Here is a 12,958-nt window from a genome sequence, read left to right as displayed (position 1 = left end):
TGAGGCGTGGTCAGAATCCGGTCCTGGGTCAAGGGTCTGGAGACAGTCCACAAAGGGCGAAGCGGGGTCCGAAGCAAGAAGTCAGGTGTGGTCGGGAACTCCGGAAGAACAGGTCTGGGTGCTGGCAGAAGCAGGTTTCCAATGACGTTGCTCCTGCAACCTGGGACTGGGCTGACTGGCCTTTATCTCCTCTGAGGCCAGGGGCGGTCCTGGCCCACAGGTGACCCGCCTCTCCTGGCCTTAAGACGAGCACTCCTCCTGAGAGAACCCAGTTCCCTCCGCCTCTCTGCCCTGAGCCTCTACAGCTCAGGAGAGGCTGGAGGGTTACTGGACCTAGGGGCAGCTTCACCATCCCCTGACAGGGCTGGGAGAGTCGCACCTGCAGGCAATGGATCCTCAATCACCTCCAGAGCCAGAGTGGATGCATCTGGTGTCTGCTCCTGAGGATCCGGCACAGGTGCAGGCCCTTCAGACTCAAGCCCATGCCCCAGCTCAGCCCTGGAGGCGGGGACTCCTGTGCAGGCTGGGACTCCTCAGATTCAGCTTCTGAATAAGATTTCCAGACCATCACAGGTAACCTTTGATTGCTTGCACGCTCTGCAATCTAGGAATTTGTCACACCCCTTAAACTTGCACCCCACCGTGTTCTCAGGTGCTTTCTTAATGTAAGACCAGAAAACATGGGAAAATCTCATGTGCCACAAGTGTAAACAATTGTCATGTGGTGGTACGTTTGTGCACTGCACTTGTGCCTCTTCAGGGGGCTCTGCAACAGCTACAATAGCAATAGGCATCTCCACCACGAACACTCTATCTCTGCACTCAGCACTGTACAGCTTCTTGCCATCCCTGAAAAAAGAGCACATGTTATTAGCAAGCATTATATCAAAACCATCAGCAACGAGGGCAGACACAGATAAAAGACAATTTGCTATCTCAGGAACCACGAATGCTTGCACTTCATGATCTATAAAAGAACAATACAAAAAACCAGTCTCAGTTAATTGTCTCTTGGAGCCATCATCCATTGACACAAAATGTCCACTTTTCACAGACTTGCAGTTTCAAAGCAAACCAGCAGAGGGCATGAGACAATGCGTGGCTCCAGTGTCCACAACAAAAGACAAAGTAGCCCTTTGGCTGCCTTCCAACGTTGCCATAGAGACTCTGTTCCCCCGACACCATCGATGCTGTGAGGTGATAGAGAGGCTTCTCCTTGCCTTTCTCACTCTGGCCTCCTTGTTTCTCACGTCTCTGCTGGGAACCAGTTCTCGAACTGCCACTTATCTGCTTTGTTGACATTCCTTTCCGGCCGCCATTCCGGTGTCCTTGCATTCCTGGGCCTCTAGAGGACATTTGCGGACCAGGTGTCCACTGCTTCCACAACGAAAACATCTTTTGGAAGAAAAAGCTTTCACACAGTCCTCACTGCTCCTGGCTGTCCCCCCCACTCCTTCTTGGGTTGCAGCCTGTGCTCTCTTTCACAGCCCTCTGGCGTTTCGATTCCTCATCAATCAATCTCCCACTTATATATTCCAACGTAAGATCATTCGGTGGCATCATCTCCATTGTTAGGACTAAGTTCTCATAACTTCTGTCCAAGAAGCTTAACAACGCATAAGCCTTAAGTTCATCTGGGAAGGGCACATTGAGCTGACGCAGCTTGCTGAAAACAGTCAGCATCTGGGCAATGTGGTCACGTACCGATTCCCCTGGGGACAGCCTCTTCTCAAACAGAGTACGTATGACATAGATCTTTGCCCCAGCTGTGGTCCTTTGGTGTATTCTAGTCAAAGCAGACCAAATTTGGTGACAAGTTCACAAACCATCTATGTGAGGAAGTTGTGATGATTCCATAGCCATCACAATGTGGGACATGGCTTTCTGATCCCCCCTCAATGCGCACGCTGCCCTCTCTATCTCAGCAGCCGGCTCCATCAGGCACTGGGTCAGCCTGTGTACATTCCCAAAACTGTTTTCCTCCCAGCCAGAAGTACATCCGCCTTGCCCAGTCTTCCCAGTTTGAGCCATTAAGCCTTTCAAAAGGCACAGTAAAAGTCTCACGCTGTTGATCTGCAGCCATTTATTCCTGGTATACAGCTCTTAAGGGCACAAAGCCACTGCTTTCTCTTAGTTTCTACCATAAATCACAGCCTACATTGCCAGCTTGTGCTCCCTTATCTGGGAGCAAGGCCCATTAAATCTTAAAACACTTGTTTCTGAGTAGACATCTGTACTGTTATACAGCAAGCTAACTATGCTTGTTAATGAGTGTCTATAAGATTATGGCCCTTTGCAAAAGGTCCAGGTATTCAAATGGAGACAGGAATGGAAGGAAGTAGGACTAATAATAATAATAATTTTATTATTTATAACCTACTCATCTGGCTGCGTTTCTCCAGCCACTTTGGGTGGCTTACAGCAGATATAAAAACACAGTAAAACATGGAAATCAAAAGGGAAGGTGGGAGGGTGTTCCTCTTCACCCAGCCGTGCTGTGAGAGCCTCCTGCAACCGCCCTTTTAAGCCTCACTTCCAGGCTAGACGAGACAGCAGCCAATGGCTACAGCCAGCAAGGCACTTCCCTCCAAGAGGCACCAGTGAGTGATCCATTTATACTGCCTTTTGGGTTGGAAAGACCCCTCCCTTTTGGCATCCACCGGCCAAGGAGAATTCCCCTCCAAAGGCCAGCAAAAGTGCGTGCCTAGGCTATCAGGGAAGGAGGCTGAGAGTGAGGCAACGCCATTGTCTCCCCTGGAAAAATGGTGAGCAGCCATTGTTCTCATGCCACGAGGTTGATGTGAATCCGGGTCCACTCAGCCAAATTCCAAGATGCTCACAACACCATACTACATTTGGGAGTCTCCATTGTTTACAAGGTCTTCTATTATGAACTTCTAACTTCACCAATACACCACTGGCCCCTTATTATCCACTGAAAGAGAATTTAACACAATAGTTCCGAATATGTGACAAACACATTTTCTTCAGCAATTCCACAGGGGTTCACAAGCATTGAATAAATAACTGAATTCCAGCTTGGTTATGAACAGGGCTATAATTAAATCTGCTGCTCCTCAAAAATCCCTGTGGACTTTCAGGGGCCACTTGCAAAAGGAACACAAAGGATACTAAAATTAACCAGAATAATTTAAATAGGGTCTGGGATCCACATGTCTGATCTTACACACTCCCAGATTGCATCGTCTCAGGAAATTATTACCATTCAAATGAGACAATTTTTATCTTGGAGTAGCTAATTATAATATTGCCAGAGAAATCATGGGTTCCATGTAGAACAGACAGTTGCCTTTGTATTGAGAATGGTGGTTTTAGTGTCCTTACTGCTGGAACTGATTTCTTACAATGTATGTCAGGCTCACATAGCGAAATGCATCCTCCAAGGTCCACACCATCCACTTCACACGTATCATCAGCCAGGAGATTTTAACATTGGTGGCATTGTTTACCATGGTGGCTTCATCTCCTCTCCAGCAACATTTGCTGAGGAACCCCCACCAGCGATGCCTGAAGAGCTTGTGTAAGTACTAAGCCACTCATTTATTACATCCACGGAATGATCAAACCTAGAGTTGCAGCCTCAAAATAATGACTAAGGCTGCAAACCTCTACCTATTTACCTAGTAATAACAACTTTGCATTTCAGTGGGACATATGCTGATGCAAAAATCCATAGGAATGTCTTGTGAATTGAGAGAATAATGTAGAAGCTTCCATTTCTTGATAGGAAAATAAATATAAATGTATTGAAATGTATGCATGTTTGTGTATGTGGGAGAGCCCTTTTGAAAAGCCAATTTTGATAGACTTTATCTAAACTAAAGGTAAAGGGACCCCTGACCATTAGGTCTAGTCGTGGCTGACTCTGGGGTTGTGGCGCTCATATCGCTTTATTGGCTGAGGGAGCCGGCGTACAGCTTTGAGGTCATGTGGCCAGCCTGACTAAGCCACTTCTGGCGAACCAGAGCAGCGCACGGAAACACCGTTTACTTTCCCGCTGGAGCGGTACCTATTTATCTATTTGCATTATGACGTGCTTTCGAACTGCTATGTTGGCAGTAGCTGGGACAGAGCAACGGGAGCTCACCCCGTCGTGGGTATTCGAACCACTGACCTTCTGATTGGCAAGTCCTAGGCTCTGTGGTTTAACCCACAGCACCACCCGCGTCCCTATATTTATCTAAACTACTAGAGTGTTAGTAAAAATGAATTTTTAAAAACCTGTTCTGAAGCTGAATGTTTCATTTTCTGATCTAGGCTAAGGTTTGTTTCAGCACTGAAAGGTACTTATTATGAAGTATAGAATTTAGTGAATTCCAATGACAATCCCTGCTTCATGAAAAAGAGGTCACTGCAGGGAGAGACCAGAGATTGCAAGTGTCAGGAAAAGACCTCAGGTGTGTACGGCAAGACATCCCATTGGCCCCACATTAGCAACCCAACCTTAAAACATTGGAAAAATGGGACAATAGTAACAACATGGATTTCAGTAGAGACAAATGCACAAATCTAAGATGAGGAACACTTGACTTGCCAGTAGTACATGTGGAAAAGGTCAAGGGATCTGCATCAACAGAAGTGTAGTGTTCTGATCAAAGGAAGTAATAGTACTGCTCTGTTCTGCCTTGGTCACCTGGAGTCCTGCGTCCAGTTCTGATCACTACAATTTAAGAAGGAAACATATTAGCAAGCTGGAACATATGCAGGGGAGGGCAACAAAGATGGTCTGGAAACCAAGCCTTATGAGGAACGGTTGAGGGAGTTTGGTATGTTTAGCTATGATGAGACCGAGGGGAAATATGATAGCCATTTTCAAATAACTCAAGGGCTGTCACCAGGAAGATGGAACACACTTGTTTTCTCTTGCTCCAAATCAGGGTATTAAAGAAATAAGAAAGGAGATTTCAACTAAACATCAGGAAGAACTTTCTACTGATAAGAGCTATTCAATAGTAGAGCAGACTATTGTAGAGTGTAACCGGCCCCCAACTCATTATGATTAACTACTGTGTTGATATGTAAAAGTTCCTGCTGATACAGTTTGCAACTCTCGTTCTAGGGTGTTGCCTAAGCTTTACCAGCACATTGTGGCCTTGGCATTTGCAGTCAAGCAGATCAATGAAGACCCTCGCATCCTACCCAATATCACCTTGGGCTTTCACTTGTATGACAGCTATAACAATGCAAGGAACACATATCTCGCCACACTGCTGCTTTTATCCGTTGTGGAGAAATTTGTCCCTAACTATATATGTGATGTTGAAAATAATCTGACTGGGGTCATTGGGGGACTGGATTCTGAAATCTCCTTTTATGTGGCCACTGTTTTGGATATCTTTAAGATCCCGCAGGTAGGACACCTATGTACAATACCTCTATTAGCTTGCATAGAGAAAGAGGCAGGTTCCTTGGCATCAGTTCAGGGTGTATCAGCAGTTCAGGGTGAAGCTGAAATTGGAAGGAGAACCATTAAAACCACCTTGAGATCCTTGGAAAATAAAGCCGGTACATAATTATAATATAAGCAAACAAACAAACCTGGATAAGGAGAAAGGGTGCAATACCAGAAAAAAATATGTCACTCGTCCTTTCTTACACACACATCTAGAACACTGATATCCCAAATGCCAATGATGGGAAAGTGGGCTTTTCCCTCACCAGCTGTTTTTGGTTACACAGCATTTTCTGCTTAGTGTGGAGGTATCTGAATTGAGTTGCTGGGGAAAGCAGAAAATTGCTTACAGGATAAAAGCTGACAAGTACGTGCCAGTACTAAAATTAGTGATCAGGGCATCTCAAAAAAGCTGCTGGGGAAGGGGGGCAGGAATTGTTTACAGCCAAAAAAACTGATAGGTAGGTGCCAATACATTCATTATTCCACTTTAATGCACCAAACCCAATTAAATTCACTTTGAGGTATGGCAAATTGCAGATACATTCCAGTTCTTCAGGAGTACAGTAACAGTAGGGAGCAGCTGATTCACAAGTGAAATAAATGTGCAGAAATAAAGTCTGAGAAGAGGCAGCACAGTTTTGCTGTGTGATGGTGTATGTGAATCATGAAGAAGAAAGAAGAATCTCCAGAGAAGAAATGTGATGGTCCCAGTTTTCGGCCCATCTGTATGTGTGTCTTTCGTATAATTGAGAGAAAGGCACACAATCCGTGAAAAATTGGCAAAGGGCATATTTGACTAACAGGGTTCACCACATAATGTATATGAATACTGTGAAATGAATCTACTTTCTCTCTTCTCTTCCTCCATTTACTTTTTTAGCTCATTTATGGCTCTGCTCCGGTGATGAATGATAAAAGCCCAGGGCTTCCCTTCTACCAGATGGCAGCCTCAGAAGCCCTTCAGTATGAGGGAATTCTCTCTTTGCTTCTGCATTTCAGGTGGATGTGGATTGGAGTCGTTGCAATGGACAATGACAATGGAGAAAGATTTCTGCAAACCATCTCTCCAATATTTACCAAGCGTGGTGTCTGCTTTGCATTCCTAGAAAGAATCCCCAGTTTAAGTTTTATTTCTGAAATGTATGGCTTGCTACAACAGGAGGCAATTATAATTCATAAAATTTTTAGCAGCACAGCTAATGTAATAGTTTCCTATGGAGAATCTTATTCCATGGCAACTTTTAGATGGCTTCCATACCTATCAGAACATGATGACATGACATGCAATATAAAAAGTAAAGTATGGATAATAACTTCCCAGGTTGAGTTCGCTTCATTTGTCTTTCAAAGGAACTGGGATTCAGGAATATTCAGTGGTGCTATTTCCTTTGAAATTCACTTCAGAAACCCACCAGGATTTCATCAGTATGTTGTGCACAGAAACCCTTCCAGCACAGATGGGGACGGTTTTATCAGGGACTTCTGGCAACAGGTCTTTGGATGTGTATTCCCAGATATCACTTCAGACAGAATGGAGGAGAATATCTGCACTGGAGAAGAGAAGCTGGAGAACCTTACCGGATCACTTTTTGAATTGAGCATGACAGGCCACAGTTACAGTATCCACAGTGCTGTCTACACCATGGCCCATGCTTTACATGCCATGTTCACATCCAGTCTCAGACAGAGAGGAATGGTGTATGGAGGGAGAGAGAATAATCTGAATCTACAGTTTTGGCAGGTAATAGGCTGAACATCCTCGACTGGTAAAAAGGTAAATGGACCCCTGACCATTAGGTGCCAGTCACGGACGACTCTGGGGTTGCGGTGCTCATTTCGCTTTACTCATCATGGGAGTACAGCTTCTGGGTCTTGTGGCCAGCATGACTAAGCCCCTTCTGGCGAGCCAGAGCAGTGCACGGAAATGCCATTTACCTTCCCGCCAGAGTGGTACTTATTTATCTACTTGCACTTTGTGCTTTTGAACTGCTAGGTGGGCAGAAGCAGGGACTGAGCAACGGGAGCTCACCTTGACTGGTAGGGACCTGCTATTCCCTCACAAAGTATGAGTTTCTGAAATGTTGTCAGCCTGCTCATTCCTCTCAGAGAAAAAAGGGCATTTGTATGAGAGAAGTTTGGAGGCCACTGATATGTTATTGCTTTCACAGATAACAAGTAGTGGTAATAGTCAAGAGAGATGTTCAGCATTCTCTCTATCCCATATACACCAAATGCTGCCTCAGAGCAGGTGGTCACAAACCAATGTTTTGTCTCCTGGGATGAATGTGATAGACGAAAAGAAGTGTGGTGGGGGCAGAGAAAGGAAGGCTGTAGAAAGGGGAGAGAGAGAAAGATGTGGGAGAGTGACAATTGGTGTCTCTGCATCCTTGGACCTGACTCCACTCACAGTTGACTGTATCACCACCCACCTCTTGCTCTAGGTCCTGCCCACAGGAAAAAGATACCTCAGTTCTGTATTAGAACTGCAGCCATTTCCAAACAATTGCCTTTTCTGTATTCAATCTAGCTCCATCACTTTCTGAGAAGTATCTCATTTAACAATACTGCAGGAGATGTGGTCTTCATCAACCAGAATGGAGAGGCAGCATCTAGCTTGGATATTGTCAACTGGATTATATTCTCCAACCAAAGTTTGCACAGAGTGAGAGTTGGAAGGATATATCCACAAACTCCTTCAGACCAAAAATTAACCCTTGATGAAGATGCCATAACATGGCATAGGTGGTTTAATCAGGTAGGGCCACATTGTTAGATAATTCCAAAGAGATTCAATCTTGCATAAGCAATGATCATTCACCTGCATGTCTACTCACTGTCTTTTAAACTTACTGTGTAGAAAATGACCAATGCATCCAAGTACCAACTTAAGATGCAAAAGCTTACTGCCAGAAGCCACTCAAGTAAAGGCAAATATTTTATTAAGGAGGTAACAAAACTGAAGAACCCTTATACTACAAGATACAGTTAAACTAGGTTAACAGTGCAAATATACCTTAGGGACACACAGACAGAGAGCCTTCATCTGAATATGGGTGCTTTGATCTAGGTCAAATACCAGTTTTAAAGGCCTTGAGACAGGAGTGCAGGGTTTTCCCCCAGCCAATCAGGGCCTCTGCATATATTTTGCCTGCACAAGAGGGTGTATGTGGTGAAAGACCATGAAACTATTAAATGGATGATCTTTTTGACCTTGAAGCAATCTTACATCAGAGAGTGCACACAAGTGGTTAGTTGGAGTAACTAAATGGGTTTTTCTTTCTTCTGGAAGACTGCAATGTGGATTTTAAGTAAAAACAGAAATCTATATTAAAATAAACAAAAACATTAGGATATCTTTACATTTAGAAAACACTGATTTTTGACTGAGTTAAAGAGGATGCATTAATAGATAAGCCTATAGATTTCACCTTTCTTGCTAAAATTTGGAGGAACGAGCTGGTTGGGAAAGGGAGGTATAATAATACCAGAGCAAGAAAATGGGAACTGACAGCAGCAGGTGCAGGAGACCACTAGTCTTCTAAGTTCATAAGTGGAAGAGGAGGAAGCAGGAGAAGTGGTGAAGATTGAGAGAGTGAAGGAGAGAGCTGAGAGGAAAGGTGTAAAGAGCAAGTGACTGAGCATTAGGAATGGATACATTAGTCTTTAAAAAAGAGTTATCTCAAAATATGCATTCAAAAGTATATATTTTTCTTAACATGCTGAGAATTGTGTTGCAGCATTCCCAGGGGCATCGTAGGTCCTGGATAGCTTCATTAAAATTTATGTATTTGTCTGGAATTTTGGTTGTTTTGCAATTCACCAAGACTGCATTCCTCAAAAATCCCTTATTTGGAACTCTTCTGCATTCTGCTCTTTCATTTATGGAATAGACTCAGCCTCTTTCTGTCTGTACTGAGCGTTGTCTTCCAGGATCCAGCAAGAAAGTGAAGGAGGGACAGCCACCTTGCTGCTACGATTGCATCCCATGTGCAGAGGGGAAGATTGCAAACCAGGATGGTAGGAGAAATAAATAGATTAAATAGAGCCTGATTCTTTGCCTTTAAGATTGTCTAAATTTGCTAATCAAATGAGAATGCCAATGCATTAAGAGTAGTTGGATGGTATGTGGATCAAATCATATCTAGAGGGGGTCTTACCACTCCTTCTGACTTACACAGGCTGCACCCGGGCTAATGTGTATAAATATTGAAATGTCAATGGCCCTGGCTATTACAGGACGACATAGCTCTGAACCAACTAAATTCAACATTACCGCATTGCAGAGCATCAGACAGTACTAAACATGGTTTTGATTTAAACACAGCTCTTTCCTTCTCAGACAGAAATGAAACATTTCAGTAAGCTGATATGATATGAGCTCATTTCTTTACATTTTTCCAGATATGAATGACTGTCATAAATGCCCTGACAAAGACTATCCAAGCCAGAACCGTGATGCATGTCTACCCAAGGACATAAGCTTCTTGTCTTATGAAGAACCTTTGGGCATCAGTTTGGCATGTTTCTCTCTTTCCCTCTCCTTGATCACAGCTCTGGTACTAGGTATATTTATGAAGCACCACAACACACCCATTGTCATTGCAAACAACCGAAACCTCACCTACACTCTCCTCATCTCTCTCCTGCTCTGCTTCCTTTGTGCTTTGTTCTTCATTGGCCAACCTGACAAGGTCACATGTCTCCTCCGGCAACCAGCTTTTGGCATCATCTTCTCAACTGCTGTTTCATGCATCCTGGCAAAAACCTTCATGGTGGTTTTGGCCTTCATGGCTACAAAACCAGAATCCAGGATGAGGAAATGGGTGGGGAAAGGACTAGGCCACTCCATTCTCCTTTCCTGCTCCATAGTCCAAGCAGGCATATGTACTGGCTGGCTGGCAACCTCTCCCCCATACCCTGATTTAGACATGCACTCAGTGATGGAAGAAATCATGCTAGAATGTAATGAGGGGTCTGTGGCCATGTTTTATTGTGTCCTCATCTACATGAGTTGCCTGGCAACTGTAAGCTTTGCTGTGGCTTTCCTCGCCAGGAAGTTACCAGACAGTTTCAATGAAGCCAAGTTTATCACATTCAGCATGTTGGTCTTCTGCAGTGTTTGGCTGTCCTTTATTCCCTCCTACCTGAGCACCAAGGGGAAATATATGGTAGCAGTGGAAATCTTCTCCATCTTAGCCTCGGGTGGTGGGTTGCTGGCTTGCATCTTTCCCCCCAAATGTTATATAATCATTCTGAGGCCTGAGCTGAACAACAGAGAACAGCTAATAAGGAAGAAAATGTAAAGAAATAATAAACCTGCCATTTGTTGTCTTTCATGCTTTTTTCTTTTTTTAAAAAAATATATTTATTAAATTTTCAAAAATTATACAACAAAAACAAAAAAAACAAAAAAAACACAAAAATTAACAACACGTATAATTTCATTCACTTATTTTCTTTTAACTTATTTCTTGGACCTCCTCATACCTCTCCTTTTTGTATTCCAATTCAAATTATTCAGTCAGCAAATCCTCACCCTTAATTTTCACTTAATTTTATACCTTTCTTTCTCCCCCCCCAATTATCTTAATCATTACAGCTGATAACCACTTAAATTCTATCCAACATCAATTTAACATTCACTAATTTTGTAGTATTTCCTGAGATAGTCCTTAAATTTCTTCCAATCTTCTTCCGCCGTCTCTCTTCCCTGGTTTCGGATTCTGCCGGTCATTTCTGCCAGTCCCATGTAGTCTATCACCTTCATCTGCCATTCTTCCAAGGTGGGTAGATCTTGTGTCTTCCAATACTTTGCAATAAGTATTATTGCTGCTGTTGTTGCGTACATGAAAAATGTTCTGTCTTTCTTTGGCACCAATTGGCCGACCGTGCCCAAGAGAAAGGCCTCTGGTTTCTTCAGAAAGGTATATTTAAATACCTTTTTCAGTTCATTATATATCATTTCCCAGAAAGCCTTAATCTTTGGGCACGTCCACCAAAGGTGAAAGAATGTACCTTCAGTTTCTTTACATTTCCAACATTTGTTATCGGGCAAATGGTAGATTTTTGCAAGCTTGACTGGGGTCATGTACCACCTATAGATCATTTTCATAATATTCTCCCTTAAGGCATTAGATGCCGTAAATTTCATACCTGTGGTCCACAACTGTTCCCAGTCAGCAAACATAATATTATGTCCAACATCTTGTGCCCATTTAATCATAGCAGATTTCATCCTGAGTATTCCATTTCAACAGCAAGTTATACATTCTTGACAAATTCTTAGTTTTGGGTTCTAACAGTTCTGTTTCTAATTTTGACTTTTCCACCTGGAAGCCAATTTTCTTATCCAAATTGTATGTCTCCATTATCTGATAATAATGAAGCCAATCTCTCACTTGATTTTTTAGTTTTTCAAAACTCTGCAATTTCAGTCTATCTCCTTCTTGTTCCAAAATTTCCCAATATTTCGGCTATTTGGCCTCCATATTGAGCCTTTTCAGGGCTTTCGCTTCTATCGGTGACAGCCACCTTGGGGTTTTATTTTCCAATAAATCCTTATATCTTATCCAAACATTAAACAGTGCTTTCCTAACAATATGATTTTTAAAAGCTTTATGTGCTTTGACCTTATCATACCACAAGTATGCATGCCATCCAAATACATTGTTAAAACCTTCTAAATCCAAAATGTCTGTGTTTTCAAGAAGTAGCCACTCTTTCAACCAGCAGAAAGCTGCTGATTCATAATAAAGCTTAAAGTCTTTCATGCTTTTTTCTGTGTGTACAGTAGAACATTTGGAAATATATGTTCAGCTGCTGCCTTATATAATTTTTTCTAGAGTCCAAATTCCCATAGTTGAAAATTCATGTGTAAAATTGACTTACAGTGGTACCTCGGGTTAAGAACTTAATTCGTTCTGGAGGTCTGTTTTTAACCTGAAACTGTTCTTAACCTGAAGACCACTTTAGCTAATGGGGCCTCCCGCTGCCTCTGCGCTGCCACTGCACAATTTTTGTTTTCATTCTGAAGCAAATTTCTTAAACCGAGATACTATTTCTGGGTTAGCGGAGTCTGTAACCTGAAGCATCTGTAACCCGAGGTTCCACTGTACTTTGCTTTGAGGGAAACAATAATACATATACACATACGTTATTCTCTTGTAGTATGTATTGTCGAGAAGACTGAGGTGGAATCTAGACACACATAAAACACATGAAAATCCTTTCCCCCAAAAAAAAAATTTTTTGAAACATGTATTGCCATAGCTCACCATCGCCATCAATTTCGCATTTGTATAATGCACTTTATAACACACTTGAAACATTTTATTTCCAGCTGTATAGTTGAGTCCTGAGATCAATTATTGTCAATATATTACAAGTAAATCCATAAGTGGTCTTAAATTCTCAATCTGGATTGATCAGAAAAAAATGTATTTTCACAAGATATGTGCAGGCTCCACTCCCACCATTCAATTTAGAGCCGGATTCGGTGATTCACCCCTCTCTCAGACAGAATCGGTTTGTCCCTGATCTGAT

The 12,958-nt window shown here is 42.7% G+C and overlaps 1 protein-coding gene across 1 annotated transcript; it reads left to right on the top strand.

Moving 5' to 3' along the window:
• Positions 1-5,214: 5,214 nt before the first annotated feature.
• On the top strand, positions 5,215-10,719 carry LOC309516479 (vomeronasal type-2 receptor 26-like; the record flags this gene model as incomplete). The annotated part of the gene is made up of 5 exons (XM_082195245.1): positions 5,215-5,372; positions 6,297-7,157; positions 7,944-8,171; positions 9,307-9,433; positions 9,818-10,719. Exons 2-5 carry the CDS (start codon positions 6,321-6,323, stop codon positions 10,717-10,719), a joined length of 2,094 nt encoding a protein of 697 aa, XP_082051371.1. The 5' UTR covers positions 5,215-5,372; positions 6,297-6,320.
• Between the last annotated feature and the right edge of the window lie 2,239 nt (positions 10,720-12,958).

The sequence above is a fragment of the Podarcis vaucheri genome, assembly GCF_965113315.1.
Source record: "Podarcis vaucheri genome assembly, chromosome: 13".
In the NCBI taxonomy this organism is placed as follows: Eukaryota; Metazoa; Chordata; class Lepidosauria; order Squamata; family Lacertidae; genus Podarcis; species Podarcis vaucheri.
The sequence above is the reverse complement of the archived record's forward strand: the minus strand, read 5'-3'. Positions and strand labels throughout refer to the sequence as shown.